The 19,329-nt window shown below is 39.0% G+C and overlaps 1 protein-coding gene across 1 annotated transcript; it reads left to right on the plus strand.

The window, feature by feature from the left end:
* Positions 1 to 13,124: 13,124 nt before the first annotated feature.
* On the plus strand, positions 13,125 to 17,710 carry LOC113333086 (probable serine/threonine-protein kinase PBL21). The gene is made up of 9 exons (XM_026579575.1): positions 13,125 to 13,334; positions 13,505 to 13,589; positions 13,695 to 13,797; positions 13,912 to 13,950; positions 14,107 to 14,294; positions 14,420 to 14,609; positions 15,068 to 15,459; positions 16,127 to 16,581; positions 17,312 to 17,710. The coding sequence occupies exons 3-8, from the start codon at positions 13,695 to 13,697 to the stop codon at positions 16,403 to 16,405; spliced, it is 1,191 nt and encodes a 396-aa protein (XP_026435360.1). The 5' UTR covers positions 13,125 to 13,334; positions 13,505 to 13,589; the 3' UTR covers positions 16,406 to 16,581; positions 17,312 to 17,710.
* The last annotated feature ends 1,619 nt before the right edge of the window (positions 17,711 to 19,329 follow it).

Below are 19,329 nucleotides of genomic sequence, written 5' to 3' on the forward strand. Positions count from 1 at the left end.
TGCTTCATAGAGTCCAAGTGATGAAGACGGTTAACTTCAGTAGTCATCTCCCCAATCCCTTTAGTTAATCTATACATGTTAACTTCTAGATATTTCTCTGACTTCACCAAACGATCAACATCAGCTCGAGAAGCGGTCAAGGCTTTACTAAGAGCACGTGCCTCTGCTCTGGCATCATCTCTCGCCCAAATGAGCTGCTGCATATGATCCCGAACGTCGGGGTCATGAGACGAGCGCGCTTGGCAAAGACCTAATTCAAGATCTGCCACTCTAGCTGCCAACCGAGAAGCCTCATCCCGAGCATCATGGAGAGATTCACGGGTCCATTGCAAGGTACCTTTAAATTGGGAACGGGCGGCTGATAGGATATTTCACATTTCAAATAAAATATCTTCTTACCTTTTGTGTTCCGCTAATAACTTATTATGCTGAGCGGCACGACCATTCCACTTATGAGCCTCTTTTATGATCTTTGCATTTAACTCTTTAATCCGGGAAGCCTGGCGAGTTCTCTCACTATGAAGCCGCGTCAATTCTCTGGCATCGCCCGCTGAAGACAGGGCCGTCCATCTCAGAACGAACAACAAGAAAAAACGACGATAGGGAAAAAGCGAAGAGACAAACTTTTTGACGAAGCACCAGCGGACGACGCTTCTGTCTGAGCTTTCTCCAACTCAGCCTTAAGAAAAGCAACTTCTTGACGAAGCTCCGCTTCGGTAGCCCCAAGTTGATGCTTCCCCTTCAACTTCTCCTTCAGCTCCAGTATCTCCTTGTCCTTAGAAGTAAGAAGTTCTTCAGCGGAATTCAATTTTTCTTCCCTATGACGTAACTTTGCCTCCAGCTTAAGATCCTTCGCCTTGAAGAACTGGTACAAGGTATGGTTGCAGTGCTCACTCCTCACCAACTGCATAAGGAATGACCACATGAAAATCAGTAACGAAAGGACATAGGACCCCCCAACTTAGTATCTATAATCGCCTACCTCGAGAACACGCTGTTGAGGATAACCATACTGATACCCATCAGCTATGGCCATCAAATGAGCAATAGAAGAAGGTGGATCGACCAGGAGACTAGACGAAGTAGCTCCCAAATCTTTTTCCCAGGCTTCAGCAACGTCATCATGAAATGCCAGCTGCATTCTCTGACGAATGAAGGCATTGGAATCTTTCTCACCAGGCACTATGGGGGCAGGATTGGGCACACACATCAGGCCATTCTTCATCAACCATACAAAGGTGGCATCATTTCCGTCGTCCATCACGCTCTTTTCGAAGCTATCAGGAGATACACCAGCAGCGGACCCTTGGCCAGCGAGATTTTTCTTGGTTTCAGCCTCCCTAAAAGCAAGAGTTCGACATCCCCACCTTTGGAGCTATCTTTTTCCTCAGCTACCTTCCCACCCTCACCCTCTGCAAGAACGTCCCAGTCATCGTTCGGTGAAACTAGAGAAAAATCCGACGCTATCCCCATGGCAGCGTTCATATTTACCGGACCCCCAGCGGAATAAATCTTACTAAAGGAGAACTCTTGGTTGGGGATCGTCTCTTGAAGGTCAGCATCCTCGCTCTCTTGAACATGTGTGAGCTCGATTGGAGGATCGTTCACTTTATCCTGAGAGATGAAGTTCTCTCCACCGCTCTTATCACCACCATCTTCGTCATCCTCACGACCAGGTGGAGAAGTATCAGTCCGCTCCTCATCATCGGTAACTTCCTCTTAAGAATTCCCATCTTCGTTCACCGGGCTGTTGACCTCAGGAATCTCCATTTCCTCTACACCAGTAGTAGAAGGCTGAACATGACCCAGCTTTTTCTTCGTAGCCTGCAACAACCATGTAATTAATATCTAATTCCAGGGGCAAACATACGAACACTGCACACTATCATATGGAATTATACCTTAACATTGGCGGCATCCTTCGGAGGAAGAATAGCATCATAACTCTCATCCTCGTCAACATCAGCAACATCGACAGTATAGTCAAAATTCGTACCAGCAAAATTCAATTTCCAGGGGCAGAAGTCACCATAGCGGGCTGGAGCACCATCACGAGGCTGACTACCTGCAATAGGGCGCCATCCATGAGGACCGGTACCCAACCATGAGCCCAGGTGCCTATGACCTCTATGGGGGTGGCATGCCACTCATAATCATGGTCGCATTTGAGACGCTCATCCTTCGGAAAAAGACGAGGATTCCCAGCTTTTTCAGTACCAGGGACGAACCTAAGCTTCGAGTCAATTACTTCACTCAGAAGACGAACCTCACCCTAGGAATCCGCCATTGTACGAAGACCAACAGTCCATGGCTTTCGATTCCTACCATTGATATAATCCCCAAAAGAAGCATTGAAATTCTCAGGGGTGTACCAGTCTTTCTCCGCAGGATCAGGAGTATAGCAGGTCATCATCGTCTTACCCTTGCTCCGAAGATAACACTCCTTCAGTTTTAGAAGATAGTTCCCACTCATCTGAACCACAGAGCGCTGGTGAGTATGAGAAGTAGAACCCTCACGGTTCGCCAAAGCATCGTAGTAGAAGGAGTCACCAGACTTATACAAAGGCAACATAAGGCCAGCTTCGAAAGCCCCGACGGTCGTCAGCAAGTGGAAGGCGTCGTACTTATAGTTCACGATCATGGCATAAGTCAAATCGTCTCCTTGATCGTAAAATTTGACATCAAAAGCTTATAGACCATGCTTCGCCTTGAAAACTTCAAGATCAATATGGATGTAGGTCACCTTCTTTTTCTTCTTCGAAACCAAGACACTTCGGATCACTGGGGCAGCATCGGGAGATATGGCCTTTCCCGACGATGGCTTCTTCGGAGGACTCATTTCTGAAGCTTTTCTCTTGGTTGCAGCGTTCCTTGACAGATCTGCCTTTGATGCAACCCCCTTTGAAGTAGGATCCTTCACCAAGAATGTGGTTTGTGAAGCCTTGGGTTTTTGAGAATACGCTGTGATGAGAGGAGCTATAGAACGAATAGGTTGAACATTTATCGGCTCCGAACGCTGAGGAGAAGGGTTAGGAGAAGGACGATTAACTGCGTACCGAGAACCTCTGCGTGGATCTCCCTTCTTTTGAGAAGAAACCCTAGGACCCGATGAAGATAAAGTCTTATGAGTACGATGATCAGGTTGGGAAGACCTAGATGAACCACCCTTCAATGGAGATATATCAGGGCTTCTAGAGGGAGGAGATCTGTAAGGGCTCGACGGCGGGATACTATAAGGAACACGAGAACGATCAGCCATACCTACAAGGGGCATAAAGATAAAACATAAGTCAAAATACAGGATTAACGAAGGTCGAACATAACCCAATCCATTATAACAAGGAAATCTTCAGGGTAAAATTGTCACGAGAACATCTTCATATCAAATATGCTTTCATAAGAATAAATAACCCTAGATTTCGCGATAAAGAACAGGGGCAAGTATATATACTGTCGTTTGGATTGTTCTTTATCGCGAACCCTAAGATCATTGAGCAAAGGGAAACATAAGAATTACTTACTGATGATCAATGGCGGAAAGTATTATCAATGGCAGAGAAAAGTTGCGGGACTAACAAGCAGTTGCAGTAAAAATACAACAAAAGACTTAACTAGAACCCGAAGAAAAGGATGAACAACAGCGGGCAGTTAAGAACAAAAGACAAAAATCGAGCAAAAATTGAAGAAATGTTTAGAGAATGAGAATGATAGAGACAGAGCAAGAAGAAGACAGAGGGAGGGAATAAAAGTTATTTCTCCATCTACTCATGGCGTATTTATAACAAGAAGAAACATAACCGTCCCATGATTTGAGAAGAAGTTATTATTAGAAGTGGGAAACATGCCCAAAAAATCAGGGGAGTTAATGCGATAAGTTGAGAAGACTGTGAAGATAGTTTTCTTCATACTTTGACCAATTCCAAACCAAGAAAAAAAGGGGCAAATTGTATACATATAATCTATGATCGACCAAGTGTCAAGGAACAGACGCGTGGAATAGATCAACAAAAGGGGCATCAAGACAATGATGCCACATCGCGACACCAGAAGAATGGGGTCATCATCTCCTGCCACGTATCTATCATCTAACAGATCCGACGATGATGAAACGAGGGCCACCTAAGGAACGAACTACTGCGGAGTATCTTATAAGACCCAAAGACCTACTTTAATCTATCCCAAGATAGATCCGAAACCGAGGGTGGAGATTAATCTAACCGACATAGATGTGACAGGGGCATCAGACAGCTGTCTGACGCGTGCGGACTGCCCAACCACCCGTCTTAAATGCTAATTGCAGAGGGCACGTGTCGAGTCTCCCGTGGTGGATTAAGCAGCGACCCATCGGTACAGCATATTACCGTTAGGGTCATCGGTACAGAACGAATATGTCAGCGGCATCGACACAGAGATCAAGATGATAAGGGCACAACTTTCATCCAGGAGGCCCCACATAGAAGATCTATAAATACCCAGCTCCACTAAGAGAGAAGGGTCGACCAATTTTAGGGAAAGTGAGATATAGTTCAGGAGAGAGAAATTGTAAGAGTAAGTATGAGTTTCATTTCCCTTCTAGCTTCGTTTATCACTTAAAGTCATTTGACTACCTTTGTAATTCTCAATAACGTATAGTGAAACACCAACTCCCGTGGACGTAGGCCTTAGTGCTGAACCACGTACATCATCGTCTCATTTACATTATGCACTTTAGATCTATCATTTTACTTACTATGCATCGTATTTATCTGTTATATATTGTGAATTCATCATAATCAGACTTGCATGGCTAGACAAGGACGAGCCCAAAGGCTCTGAGTCCATCAGGCTTCAACCTTATGTTGCTTTATATGTTTCTCATCTATCTTGTCGATTTAATCAGTCATGCGAATATTGTTTGTGGACACGAAGATACCTTCGTTATTTTTATGTTCACATGAATAATGTAGCAGATGCTATTTCTAAGAGTTAAGAAAGACAAAATTCTCTTAAAAGAGTACAAGGATATACACCGTGTATTAGATCCGTGTTAATTACAAACATTTTGAACCTGAAGCAATTTTCCTTCTCTCAAAAAAAGAAAGAATATATTAGACGTGTAAAGTATGTTGTGCCAGCATGTTTATGACGCAACACATCGTGTTAGAATTTGAGCACAACATGACGCAATGTGTAACTTGGCATGCACAATATAACAAGATAGCTTTGTGTATTGTGCTATGCGATACTAATCCGTGCACTGACACAACACGGCATATATCACAGATAAACACGAAGCAGAACACAACACATGCAAGTCTCATTAGGTTAACTACATTGATGTGGTTGTTTAAACCATCCCCGACCATCAAATACCAGTCGTAGGTTCTCCATGGGTTTTTCCCTAAAGAAGACTTTAGCTTTAAATAAAGCAGATAAGGCAATGACTATCTGGTACGGGAAAGACGCCGAAAACATAGAAGGAAACAATACTTTGGGTGTTTTTGGCAAGAAGTATCCGCATTTTAATGTCGGGTGGATAAATATAAGCTTTGCATTCCGTACGGTGGAGAAACAACTTCCAAGCTTATTGAATACGGTAACTAGCTCAGTCAATAGTTTTACTGTGGATTTGACTACCCCAAAACACAAACATTGAAAATTTGAAAGATATGAACTACAGTCTACAGATACTCAGCCTGGCTAAATCGGGGCCCATGCCACTTAATTGGGGCCTATAGATTACTTTATCTAACCAATTCAAATGATAAGGGGTGTCTAATATTTATGTAAACTATCAAAATTACTCTCAAAAAAATATTAATATTACTAAATTATCCCCATCAATCCTTAATAAACCTAACTAACAAAAATCAGTTTTTATTTTTAACATATAAATCGATTCATCTCCTCCCCACTCCCTCTTTTTCCATTTTTTTCAAACCAAAAATCGTCGATGATCGACGACGATTAATTGTTTCTTTCTTTTATAAAATGTCGAAACCAATAAAAATAATGAAGTATGCTATTTAACAGGAATTATTCTAGCGACGACGATCCCGGACTTGTTGAAGCGATTCGAAATAGAACGAGGGAAGTGCAAGAAAAATCTGAAGCCGCTCGTATCACACAGGAGGAAGAAATGGGTCGAATCAGGTACTTTTCTATCAACCCAATCCTCTAAACTAGGTTTTAGTAACATGCTTTAGGTTAGAAATCGAGAATTTTGAAATAAAAAAATTTCAGTGTTTACAGAATCGGATTATGTTAGTCACGAAGTAAACCGATTCTTATTAGAAACGGATTTTGTTCATAAACTTATAGCCCGATTTTTCTGTATGTGAAAAGGAAACGGGGAACGTTATTGTATAAATAGACCGATTGTGGTAGCCAATGTTCCTGGATCTTTTTTTTTAGGAATCGGGTTACATATAACCGATTGTTTGGTTTAGAAACGGACTTTATATGTATATCGAGTAAACAGATTCCAGGAATCGGTGTACATTAGCACGTAACAAAACGCGATTGTGGATTGCGTTATGTTAAGAATCGGGTTTTGTATGTATATCGAGTAAACCGATTATTTACCATGACTTTAAATATGCATTGTATTTCATTGTTTTTTGTCGCTTAAATCCGTATTCTATAGGCATAAAAATCAAGCCGAAAAGAAATATAAGAGGAAACATGACCATGCTACTCCTAAGCCTTTGGGACCTCGTCGAAAAGACGGTAAAAATTTGAATGCTTCTCACCGAAGGGCCACGGGGAGTAAATCCAAAGGGACAAGCATCAATGACCCAACACCTCAAGCGGAGCAACCAACACATGAAGAACCTGATTCTGATACACCTACTGAACAAGAAGGTGGTGAGGAGGAGAGGAATGAAGAACAAAGTGGTGGAAAGGAAGGTGGTGAAGAAGAAAGTGATGAGAGTGAAAGTGAAGAAGAAGAAGGTGGCAAGGAAGGTGGTGAATAAGAAAGTGATGAGAGTGAAAGTGATGAAGATGCCCGTGGAAAGAAAGGTGTTGAAGAAGAAAGTGGTGAGAGTGAAAGTGATGAAGGTGCCCGTGGCAAGAAAGGTGCTGAAGAAGAAAGTGATGAGAGTGAAAGTGATGAAGAAAAAGGTGACGAGGAAGGTGATAAAGAGATAAGAGAAGTCTTTCAAGAACAAGAAGGAGGCCCTAAAGGAAAAGGTCAGAAGAAAGAAGTTCCAAAGAAGACGAAAGGTGACCACATACCCGACGATCTGAAGATGCTTGCTCGTGGCCCTGATGATCCACCTTTAGGGATACCAGCTGATGGAGGAAATGTATTATGGGGTTACAAAGGCAGTTGGGCCAGCGTCGTCTATAATATCATAGTAAATACCTAAACCTTGTGCCATGTAATGTAAACACTATTATCCGTGTAGTGTTTTGATTGTTGTCCATCGTGGTTGTTTGGTTTTATAGGATCACAAGCATGTCGTTCGTCTTATGAAACCTGGAACGTCAGTGACTATGATGACGAAATGGCCACTTATAGCTGATGAATTAAGCAAGGGAGAAGTTCCGTAAGTGGTCGATCTAGTCAATTCTACGGGGTTTCTTTCCGTGGTCAACAATTTGGGCCACCTTGGTTACGACAGACCTCTTTGTTCCGCCTTCGCTGAGAGATACTACGGGGAAACAGATACTTTACATCTTACATTTGGAGAAATGGCGATAACTCCAAATGATGCGAAGTTCATTACCGGGCTAAGCATAGAAGGTAAAGCCGGGAAGCACAAAAAGTACGCGCAAGAGCTTGATTGGGACAAGATTTACAAGTGGACCAAGGAAGTGTTCCAATGGGATGAAGAGAAGACCAAGAAGGAGATGCTAGTAGGCAAGGCAAAGCAGAGGATATCCCATCTCTCGAGGCTGAGGAGAAACTTTATGGGAACAAAGAAGCTTCGTCATGAGGGAAAAGAGGTGACGCCGCGGCGTATAATCGCCATGGCCAATGCGTATGTACTCTATATCCTTGGAGCTGTTCTCTTCCCCGACGTTTCTGGTGCCCGTTTTAACGCCAACTTTATCCAGCTGTTGCAACCATTTAACAAGATACAAGACTACTCTTGGGGCACTGCCATCCTTGCACACTCTTTGACGCAGTTGAGAAAGGCTTCTAGGGCTCAAAGGAACCAACTCGGAGGGAATATGGCTTTTCTGTAGGCGTGGATATATTTGCACTTCTCAATATTTGCTAAAAGGGCTTTTGAGAACAAGGATTGGGACGGGCAGCAGTATGGAACCAAGTACACCTACAGAAGTAAGCCGAAGAAACAAAGAATGAATTATTTGAATTTGAGACGCCAGTTAGACAACTTGACGACGAAAGATGTTGTCTTTGATCCTTACAAGGAGGCTTCGGCTAAAGTAAAAGGAAAGATGGTTGGGTTCTCAGACCAAAGTGAATATCATGGGCCTTTGTTTCACCCAAGAGGATATGTAATGTACAACCCGTCGAGAGTCGCAAGACCATGCGGTTACATACAAAGAATCCCAAAGGCGCACAAGGATTTCAAATTCAATGACACAAAAACGAAAGCACATGACAGTGATATTATCATTGTTCTCAAGCCTTTGCCATCATGTGAGTATTGGGATAATAGAGCGTTTCACAAATATCCTTTGGTTGGTCCTTCTCGAACAGATGACGATGCAATTGCGGGTTACATGCCGTGGTACCTCAATGTTTTGCATACTCGAGTGATACGAGTAGATGAGAGGTCCATGATAGAGGAGAAAGATACGACTCTCGAATACTTGGTGAGTATTGTTACTCAATTACGATTTTGTTAATGGTTTTAGAATTATATATTGAATGTTTGTTATTTGAAATTGAAACAGAGAAGACGAGTCGAATACTTGATAACCCGGGCAAAGCTGGAAATCAGGGAAGGGAAAAATGTAAAGGCCAATGAAAAGTTAATTGATGAATTGAACAGTCTCGAAGATGTAGAAGCTGGTGCAAAGTTTTGGGAGCAGGATGAGGATGATTCTGCGGAGGAGGAGGAAGAGGATGAGCCAAAGAAGAAGAGAAAGAGAGCCCCTTCCAAAAAGATGTTTGAAGGTGCATCGAGCAGCGCCCAACCTACTAAACGAGCACGCGGTGGACGTGGTCGTGGCGGTGGACGTGGTCGTGGTGGGGATGTTCATGAATGAATGGTTGTAGTCATGTTTATGTCTTTAAGTATGGATAATTATGGAGTCAAAACTTATGTCTTGTCTTAAACTTATCGTCGAATTATGTTTGGTTACACTCCTAGTTTATGAATGACTTAATCTGGTTTCTAGTTTATGAATGACTTAATGTGTTTGAAAAAATTTCAGGATTCTAGCATTTTTTCTATAAGAATCGGGTTACATATAACTATATGTAACCCGATTCTGACAATTTCCCAGAGGTTCAGTTTCAGAATCGGTTTACATTTAACTTTATCAAACCCGATTGTGATGAAGAAAACTCCTGTAACTTTTGAAGCCAAGAATCGGTTTTCATCAACCAATATGTAGCCCGATTGCTAAGAAGAAAAGTTATGTAACTTTTAGAATCGGTTTACATGTACACAAATGTAATCCGATTTTTTTGAAGAAAAGTTCTGTAACTTTGACAACCGGTTTACATGTGCATTAAAAAAGCTCGATTGTTGAGAGGCACAATTTATATGATTTTGTAACAAGCTTAATATAGGGGCGGCATGATTTATTAGAGGGGCGGCATTGTGATAGTAATGTCCCTTTAGTTGGTTAGGGGATGTAAATTGACTAGATTACCCTTTTCACCTGAAATCAACCAAAATCAAATCAATTTTTTTTAAACCTAATGAATCAGAAAAAATCAAATCAGTTTTTTTTCATCATCTTCTTCATCTTCTCTTCTCCTCCATCAACCGTAACCTCCATTAAAACTGAAAATTTCATCGTCTTCGATTAATCGACGATTCAAAAAATGTTTGGACAAACCCAGTTAGGGTTTAGTTTATCGTGTTGGATTTAAGTTAACTTTGTATCAAAAATTAGGGTTTTGTATGAAAATTGAAATTGAAATTTCTGGTTGCATGTGAGTTACGGTTGGTAATAACTCAAATACGAACCGTAACTGTAGATTGGGTTGATAATACGGTTGGTTTTAACTCAAATACCAACCGTAAGTTCTTAGTTTTGAGAAATATGTTCAGTTACGGTTTGTATTTGCATCATATTTATCAACCGTAATTGAGTTACGGTTTGTTACTCAAACAACCATACCAACCGTAAATAATCCTGTGTCTTAAGAATTTATCAAATAATGATTTACGGTTCAAAAGTTAAGTTGACACACCAACCGTAGGGTAGTTACGGTTGGTCTCGATTCATTAGTTACCAACCGTAATTTAGTTACGGTTGTTGTCCAAATTTAATTACCAACCGTAACTGGTTTTACAATTGGATCTTCCCCAAATTTAACCAGTTACGGTTGGTATTCGATAACTTACGAACCGTAACTAAGAGTTACAGTTGGTCACGAGCAAAATTGCAACCGTAAGTTCTTCTGAAAATTTAAAAGTTTTGATTTTGTTACGTACTTTAGATAATTTTGAGCGAGAAAAAGCTAATGGGAACTAATTTAGAAGTATACCGGTCACTGGAATCACTCATTTTGGTTGAGTGAATCAAAATCTAGGGTTTCACAAATATCACAAAAGTTTTTCTTTTTCTTCTCCTCTAAACTTTTTTCTTTTTAACTCTAAAAATCTGATTTTGTTTTGATTTTGAGTTAATATAAGTGAAATTATCATTAACACTAAACTTGATTATCATCACTAAACTAGGTTATCAATAATGAGGATTAATTTGACATTTCCATTTTTTTGATAAGGGACATCTTGAATGATCATGTAATGACCCTCTTTGTCCTATTAGAATGCCGCCCCTCTAATAAAACATGTTGCCCCTATAATAAGATTTTTTTGTAAGGACACAATCGGTTTATGTGGACATACATAAAATCCGATTGTTTGATTTGAATTTGAAAAAAATAGCCGTTGAGTCCTTATCTATATAAGGACAACCTCTTTCACCCACTCCCATATAACACGCTTAGCCTAGAAAATGGAATGGGAACTGCATGAAGATTTGTGTCTCGTTAAATCCTTTGCTAATACGTTCCCGAATGAAATCTATTCAATGTTTTGGAAGAGAGTTAAAGATTTCTTTTATGGGTGTACCGAGAATCCCAACAACTGCAAATGGAGAGGCTTGGCATTTCGATTCCAATACATCAAAGGGGCAATGCAAGAGTACGTAATAGTTAGAAATATGGTGTACCACTATCATCCAAGAGCTCCTCTTAAGGAAAAAGTGAGTAATGCTATCATTTTTATACCCATGTCAACTACACTAGTTTCACATACTAACATATAAGAATTCATTGAATTTCAGCCGGAACGTTTCAACGGGCTATGGAGAATTCGTAATGGGGAAAGAAAGTTCATTCACCACAAAGAATATACGACGTTGTACCGACGTGCTCGGAGGTTCATTGATGAGCATTTGATGTGTCAAATTCTAGAATTCCCATACTGAGTCCTATATATATGTAGTGGGCTAATTTCTTAAACTATGTAATGAATATTTTGTTTCTGAAAGTAAGGCATGATCGATTTACATGTGCATTAAAAATGTCTGATTTTTGGAATCGGTTTATGTGGGTATTGATAAAACTCCGATTATGGGTTTACATCTTCCTAAGCATAAAACTCAACCCAGAATCGGTTTACAAACGCACTAACATGAACCGATTCTGGATCGAGTAAAAACTATTTTTTTTTACAAGTTTTGATTATCGATTAATGAAAGTTAATTTCAGGATTAACTTGATTAAACATTATTTAATAATCCGAATTAGCACTAATTTAATAAGGGTATATTGGGCATTAATATAAATATTGGATAAGGGGTTTCTATGAATTTTCTTCCAATAATTTTATTTTGTCATCTAGTATTAGATCCCAATTAAATGACATAAGCCCCAGTTTAACCAGGATACTCGGGACTCAGGTGATAGATAGTTACAAGAATCTTGTCATATTAATTAATGTCCGAAGAATGTGCCCTGCCCCCTATTCATGGAGGTTTATATGTCTTGGTGACTGGTGTTGCACCTCCTCATCTAATGCAATGTGGGTCTAGCCGTGGCACCCATTCATCATACACTTAAAATTATTTGAAATGGTGAAATCTAGCGTGAAACACGCGAATATCCTACCATTCCACAATTCCCGTTCTTCAACCATATCGACAATAATTCATTATTCACTCTTATCAATTAATTTCCTAACTCAATTAATACAGTATTAAGATTGGCATCAAACGTCAAACGTGACCCCAAATAAACAAGCCTGATTTCCGTAAAAGGGCAAACCGTGGTGGGTCCCACAAAAAAAAAAGAGAAGAAAACATCCCTCGAAGTGGTCGACGGAGGGAGGGAGGGAGGATGTGAAAGACAGAAACAAAGACGGGAAAGATCAACATCAGATTGGTTGTTGTCAGTTATTACGAAAATGACCCTACAAAGAAGAAAAAGAAATACTGACAAAACATTGAATTTAAAAAAAGTGGACACGCAATACGAGATAGAGAGGAGGAAGAAAAAACCTACGGTCATGTTTGGTATTATGGATATCCCATCCTAGGTTGGATTATCCAATAAAAATAGTTAAAATGTGTTTGTCTCACTGCAATTTCAATCTTGGATAAGATTACTAAGCTTTTCTTGATTTTAGGAAGCTAAAAAAGTGAGGTTAAGTTATTCTTCCAAATAACTGGGATACATGTATCCTCACCTGGATTAGGAAGTTATTTTTTTTTAAAATAAATAATTAAGTATGAAATAATTATTTATATTAACCTATTTTTGTAGTCAAACAAACACAATTTAACCTACCCCAAGATATGATAGAATTTTAGACAAACACCATTAAAACTAACAATTAACAAGGTTATCATAAATTAAATTAAGATAAAACTTTACGGGATATGTTATCCCGTTTCCAAGCTCCCAAACAGACCCGTACATCTCACGAAGATCGAGTGAGCGATAAATAAGAGAGAGAAAGAGAGTATTAATAAGACCCGACAAATTTGGCGCTTAAACTGGGAAAACACACACTTATAGAAGTGAGTAGAAGAACCAACAATCGGATATTCTTCTTCTGTTTCTACTTCAGTTCCAGTTCCAGTTCCAGAAAGAATTACTGTATTATCACTCGAAGAAGAAAGCAGCAGCAGAAGAATAATAAACAATAATTTCTGTGATTTTCTCTTTATATAACAAACTGACAAAAAGAGTAAGTTTTTTTTCTTCTTTTCCTAGATTTATCAAATCAGACTTTTTCTTTGTTGTACTAAAAAAAGCGGTAGATTTTTCTTTGTTTTTCAGTTACATTCTTTATTTATTACTACTAGTTTTATTTTTGTTTTTGTGCTTGTGTTGAATTCTTCTTCTTTTTCCCTTTAGGAGTTTGACATGGTAAATGAAGATCTGGGTTAGTGTGTTTTGATTTGAAGATCTCCGCTCCGGAGATCGGAAAGACTTTAATCTGGTGAGTGCAATTCTGTATTTTTTTAGTGTTTTGCTGCTGGAACATTGGTTTTTAAGGTTAGATTTTGTGTGAATTGGACCAATTGGTTTTGTATTTTTGTTCCAGATGGGTTGTTTTTCTTGCTTGCGTCCTTCCCGAAAAGATGTTAGTAAGATTGAAGACAGTAACGGAATTCGATCTCGCTCACGCTACTCTGCCACTCCATCAGGTTCAGTTTTTTTTTTTTTTTTTTTTTTGAAATTTAGTTGTGAATTTTACTTGATGGGTTTGTTATGTAAGATTTCTTACTGGTTTCTTCGTCTAAATGTGCTTGGATTTGCAGGAAATGGGAAAGCAAGGGTATCATTCGAGAGTAATAATGGTGAGCATGTTTTTCCTTGTCAAGTTCGACTGTCCACAGTGGAAAATGCAGTTATTTTATGAAACTATTAGATTTGTGAAATTGATGTTTAAGATCTGGGGTTTTACAGTTTGCACTTTACTCTATCTTTTCTTTTGTTACAATTTTTTTCTGTAGAAATTTGTAAGAAGGGAACATCAGCCAATTGTAAGGACAAAGATATTAAGAACACCCCAAAACGTCATACTGCCTGTAGCTACACTTTTCGAGAACTTGCTACTGCAACTAGAAATTTCAAGGAGGTTAATTTGATTGGAGAAGGAGGGTTTGGAAGGGTTTATAAAGGGCGTTTAGAAACAGGCCAGGCAAGATATTCTATTTTGTTATTGATTTCTCGTGTGTTGTTCACGTATTTCCACCTTCTAATTATTTCTTAGATTCAAATATACTAGTTTCTGGGTTTTATCTGAAGTGGAAATTTTGTAAACAGATTGTTGCTGTCAAACAACTTGATCAGAATGGTATCCAGGGGAATCAAGAATTCATTGTGGAGGTTCTCATGTTAAGTCTTCTTCACCATTTTAATCTCGTCACTTTGTTTGGCTACTGCACTGATGGAGATCAAAGGCTTTTGGTTTATGAATACATGCCAATGGGAAGCTTGGAAGATCATATATTTGGTAAGTGGTTTGATGCAAAAACTTGGAAGACCATCTTTTTGTCTCTGTGTTTGGAAGTTTTCACTGATATGCACATTTCATCTTCCTTCCCCATTCCCTTGTGTTTTCACTGATAAAGGAATGGATCGGATAGATTCATAGAACCATTGAAAGAGTGAATACATTTTTGGGACAACACATTTGATCTTTCAGTAGGATCCGATCTTTCATACAGGGGTCTTGTCCATTTAGTTAGTCTACCCAAGTTTAGCTCTTTTAGGAAACCAACATCCCTTATCTTCAGCAACCTCATGGAGAGGAACCCTCGTTTTTAAATGTAAATGAACTGTAAAAAGTCTTCCTCTAGCTGGAGGGATGTTTTTAGATAGAACTTTGACAGCTATACTTAAGCTTCGGTTTATGTTCAAACCTGTACCTCTTCTGACAAAGTATTGTAACTGACATTCAATTTTTTTTAGGCAAGTTACCCAATGCAGTGCCCTTGGATTGGAACACAAGGATGAAAATTGCTGTTGGTGCCGCTCGAGGCCTTGGATATCTGCATTGCACAGCAAATCCACCTGTTATTTATCGGGATCTGAAATCTGCTAATATATTGTTGGACAAGGACTTCAATCCCAAGCTTTCTGATTTTGGACTTGCAAAATTAGGCCCTGTTGGTGACAACACTCATGTTTCAACTAGAGTAATGGGAACTTATGGCTATTGTGCTCCAGAATATGCCATGAGTGGTAAGCTGACTCTAAAATCTGACATTTATAGCTTTGGCGTTGTTTTATTGGAACTAATCAGTGGTCGGAAGGCTATTGACACTACTAAGAAGCAAGGAGAGCAGAATCTCATATCTTGGGTGAGTTATTGCAGTTTCTGCGTCTTGGGTCAATTTTGAGTTCTAGAGTATTCAATATTCATAGATTGTTCTAGAATGAATGTAACTTCTGAGTACCAACGTATGGCTAGAATCATAAAAGTTTTGTGTCTTCATACTTGAGTCCTGTGGTCCACCTCATACTTATAAGGACATAGGGTCACCTATACACCACCAGAAAGGAGGGTAGCCCCTCCGTGGCCATAATGGTCATCCATTGTATGGTTAACATTCATCAGTGTTACTGAGTGCGTATCTCTGGTCGATTAAACCCCCACTGATATGATCTCATCAGTTTTAACATATTGGGAGTTTGATACTTATGCATAACATGCAGAAAATGCTCCCTTGTAATGTGTGTGGTAGATACTCATCCGACATAATCCATTGATAGTCCCAGAGGTTGTTTTGAGCTCAGAGTTAGTAAGCTCGAACCAGACTCCACATGAACCTGGTCTTGGATGGAGGTGAAATTGAACCGCTGCTGTTCATGGAGTTATGTAGTTAGATTTTTTGGTTGTAGAAATACCAGTGTAGTGAACTAGATTTTTATCATTCATCAAATTTTCTAACCGCTCTTCTTTCTCCATGTATATACATCTATTATTCTATGTTAATATGAGTTCTCTTATGTCTTTATGTTTTACAGTCTCGACCTTTCTTTAAGGACCGAAGGAAGTTTATTCAGTTGGTTGATCCTTTACTGCAAGGGCGCTTTCCTACCCGCTGTTTACACCATGCAATAGCAATTACTGCTATGTGTCTTCAAGAGCAGCCAAGCTTCCGCCCCTTTATAAGTGATGTTGTTGTAGCACTTGAATACTTGGCTTCTCAACCATATAACTCTGGATCTAATACTAGAACCCAAAGTCCATCATCATCCACACTTTCAAGAGAAAACGGACTCTCTTCCTCTGAAACCAGATAACTAGGAGTAGTTTTATGCATCTGTTTAGATGTTAATGGGTAATGAGTAGTGTTAGATTAAGAGTCGGATGCTTGAGGTGCCAAGTAAACTATATTGGGGGTCGCATCAGCAATTGGTAAATCAGGCTTACAAGTTAAGAGGAAAGAGTGAACGCTCGCGGCTATGTGTGCAAGAAGGTAAGAAGTTCCTGCCACATTCTGCATTCACGTGTCATCTTTATATGGTATAGTTGCGCAACTTTTGGAAAAATAATCCCTCTTATAAAAGACCTAAGATCTAGTTACAAATGTTTTGTCGAAGAAGCTAATTGCATTTTTGCTTGAATTCCGTTTTGTCATTAATCAGTCAAGTAGAAATGAATCAGTTGTCTTTCTGGTGATTAGGCAAAGGTTAGAAAACCAATACAATGTCGAAGCCTTTAGTGAATCCTAGTCCTTTTGTTTTGTGCATCCAGTTATTTTGAATGGTCTTTCTTTCTTCTCCATCACGTAAATTGCTCCTTCCTATTTGAATTTGTTGAGGAAATCTTTATGTCAAAGTATGACACTTGCCTTGATCCTAGTCCTTCTGTCTTGTGCTTCCATTTATTTTGGATGGTCCTTCTCCCTTCTCCATCATGACTTCATAATTGCTCCTTCATATTTGAAATTTTTGAAGAAATCTTGGTTGATAATGAATGTTGTAAAAATAAGAGGTGCTATAATTGAAATTCTTTAACATGTTAATCATTTTGGTCCCGAAACCTTGGATTCTTTTCATGTCTACACATTTATAAAGTAAGATTCGTATGTCCATAAGCACATCCAGCATGTATTTTAAGAATGAATTTCTTGCGTTCGCATGCAATAATTTGATTATGTTCATGTACTGACTGGTTCATTCTTTTCTGTGTTTTTGTTGTCTTAGGTGAAGGTAGATAGAGGATCTGTTCGGTATAAATATATATTACATGTAAGAATGTGTATATACAATATGTACAGTATATGTGTGCGGCTCCTCATATGGGTTTGTGGTGTTTACTGAATATTCAATTGAAAGAAAATTGACTACTCTTATTTTTGTAAAGCGTTTGTGAGGGATATGAACTAAAGCAGTTTGCTTGAAAATGGCAAAATGCTGGATGATTATTGGGATGGTGAATTGGTAATGTCTTTTTACATTTTTCTTTTTTCTTAGGTTTCCGTCACTGCCCCAAGAACTTTCGATCAATGCTGAAGTTTTAATTTATTTTAATAAATTTTGGAGTGATAGAGAATATTGAGATTTTATGTTATATATATATGAATTAGACTTTCAAGTGTTCTACTTCGTCGTTGCTGCCTTTCTAATGCTGTTTTTATTTTACCCGCCTTCAAAAGTGTTTTATTCAAGTGTTGTCTGTTGATTATAATTTGCTTGGTTTTATTGGATTGTGGAATGTGTGGAAACACTAGTAAAATACAGGGCAATCTAATATTGAGCTTGGTGGGCACACAGCACACTGATATGCGGTTCCCAAGAATGGTCGATCTCAGAAATACCTGAGGAGGATTTCTTCTCCACTGGAATCCTGTTGTCTCCCAGGATGGCCAACCATAATGCGGATCACCGGAGTCTGAAACGCGTTGTATCAATATCCTCATCCAGCGCAACATACTCATCCAGCGCAACTCGGTCAGATTCATCGATAACACCATCCCATGGAGTACGAGCTTTGAATCTCTTAGAATTTTCACCCATAGCTTCCAATGATGCAAAGGTATTTACGTGAGCAATTGCTTCGACATCTTCCAGATCATCAGATCTGGCTCTGTTAGAAATCCTCTTCAAACGTGTGGTTTTCTTGTCATAACAATATAGCACACATTATTTTGCAAGCACAACCTCAATATCCGTATGAATCACAAGTGAAAATTGTGCTAGCTTGTTGCATCATCCATAACCATATTCGTAGGAAGTGTATAAATGATTTGTTTCTTGATGGTGAATCACAAGTGAAAATTGTGCTAGCTTGTTGCATCATCCATAACCATATTCATAGGAAGTGTATAAATGATTTGTTTCTTGATGGTGAAGATGTTACCATTGTACCAGAAACTGATCCTGAGATACCAAAAACTGATCCTGAGATACCAGAAGACAATAACGAAGGTGCCAGACTCAGGAGAAATAGAAAACGAGATTTAGCGTCAGAACTTCGTACTTCGATTGCTGATGCAATGTGGAATAACTATCGACGAGGTCGTCGTACTATTTAATTTTTTATTATTAATTTTTATTTTTAATTTTTGAATATTTTTATTTTTTATCGAATTCTTATTTTAATATTTATAATTTTAGATATTTTTATTTAAAAATGTCCAACATTAATTTATATGGATTTGGGTGTTTGAAACAAATATTATTTATATTAACCTAGTACTAGACATCATGTCAAACAAACACTATTTAAATTAACCCAGGATAGGATAAAATTTAAGACAAACATCGCTAAAACTAATCATTCTCCATATTATCATAAATTAAATTATGATAACCTAATCCAGTATATGGTATCCCATTTCCAAGCTACCAAACAGACGCTTAGCATATACTAATATGATGTCTCCATTCTTTGCAAGTAAAATCGGCTGAAACTTGCTCGAGTTCTTTTTACGAGAACCACCTACTACGACTTTGTAATCTATATCGAACTCCATACACCAGGTCTCCTTCAAGGACCATATTTCCATACGTACTTCATCCATACTATCCATATAAAGACACAAATGCCTTCCCAGCGCTACAAGTCCAAATCTGTCTTTGAATTCACGGTTTTCCAGACATGGAGGGACAGCAGATAGCAAGCGAAACTCTTCGTCAGCCAAGTCGAAGGCCACAACTTCGTTGTTCGAAATCCAATAAATAGCATCATTTGCATATGTACCCGTACCCTTCTTCGTTGA

This window comes from Papaver somniferum, unplaced genomic scaffold (assembly GCF_003573695.1).
Source record: "Papaver somniferum cultivar HN1 unplaced genomic scaffold, ASM357369v1 unplaced-scaffold_132, whole genome shotgun sequence".
Classification (NCBI taxonomy): domain Eukaryota; kingdom Viridiplantae; phylum Streptophyta; class Magnoliopsida; order Ranunculales; family Papaveraceae; genus Papaver; species Papaver somniferum.

Excerpts from the sequence above, each read along its gene's own strand:
- LOC113333086 (XM_026579575.1), top strand. The coding sequence starts at position 13,695 with ATGGGTTGTTTTTCTTGCTTGCGTCCTTCCCGAAAAGATGTTAGTAAG. Across the intron at positions 13,798-13,911 it reads CTACTCTGCCACTCCATCAG|GAAATGGGAAAGCAAGGGTA; the intron begins GTTCAGTTTTTT and ends TTGGATTTGCAG. Across the intron at positions 13,951-14,106 it reads ATCATTCGAGAGTAATAATG|AAATTTGTAAGAAGGGAACA; the intron begins GTGAGCATGTTT and ends TTTTTTCTGTAG.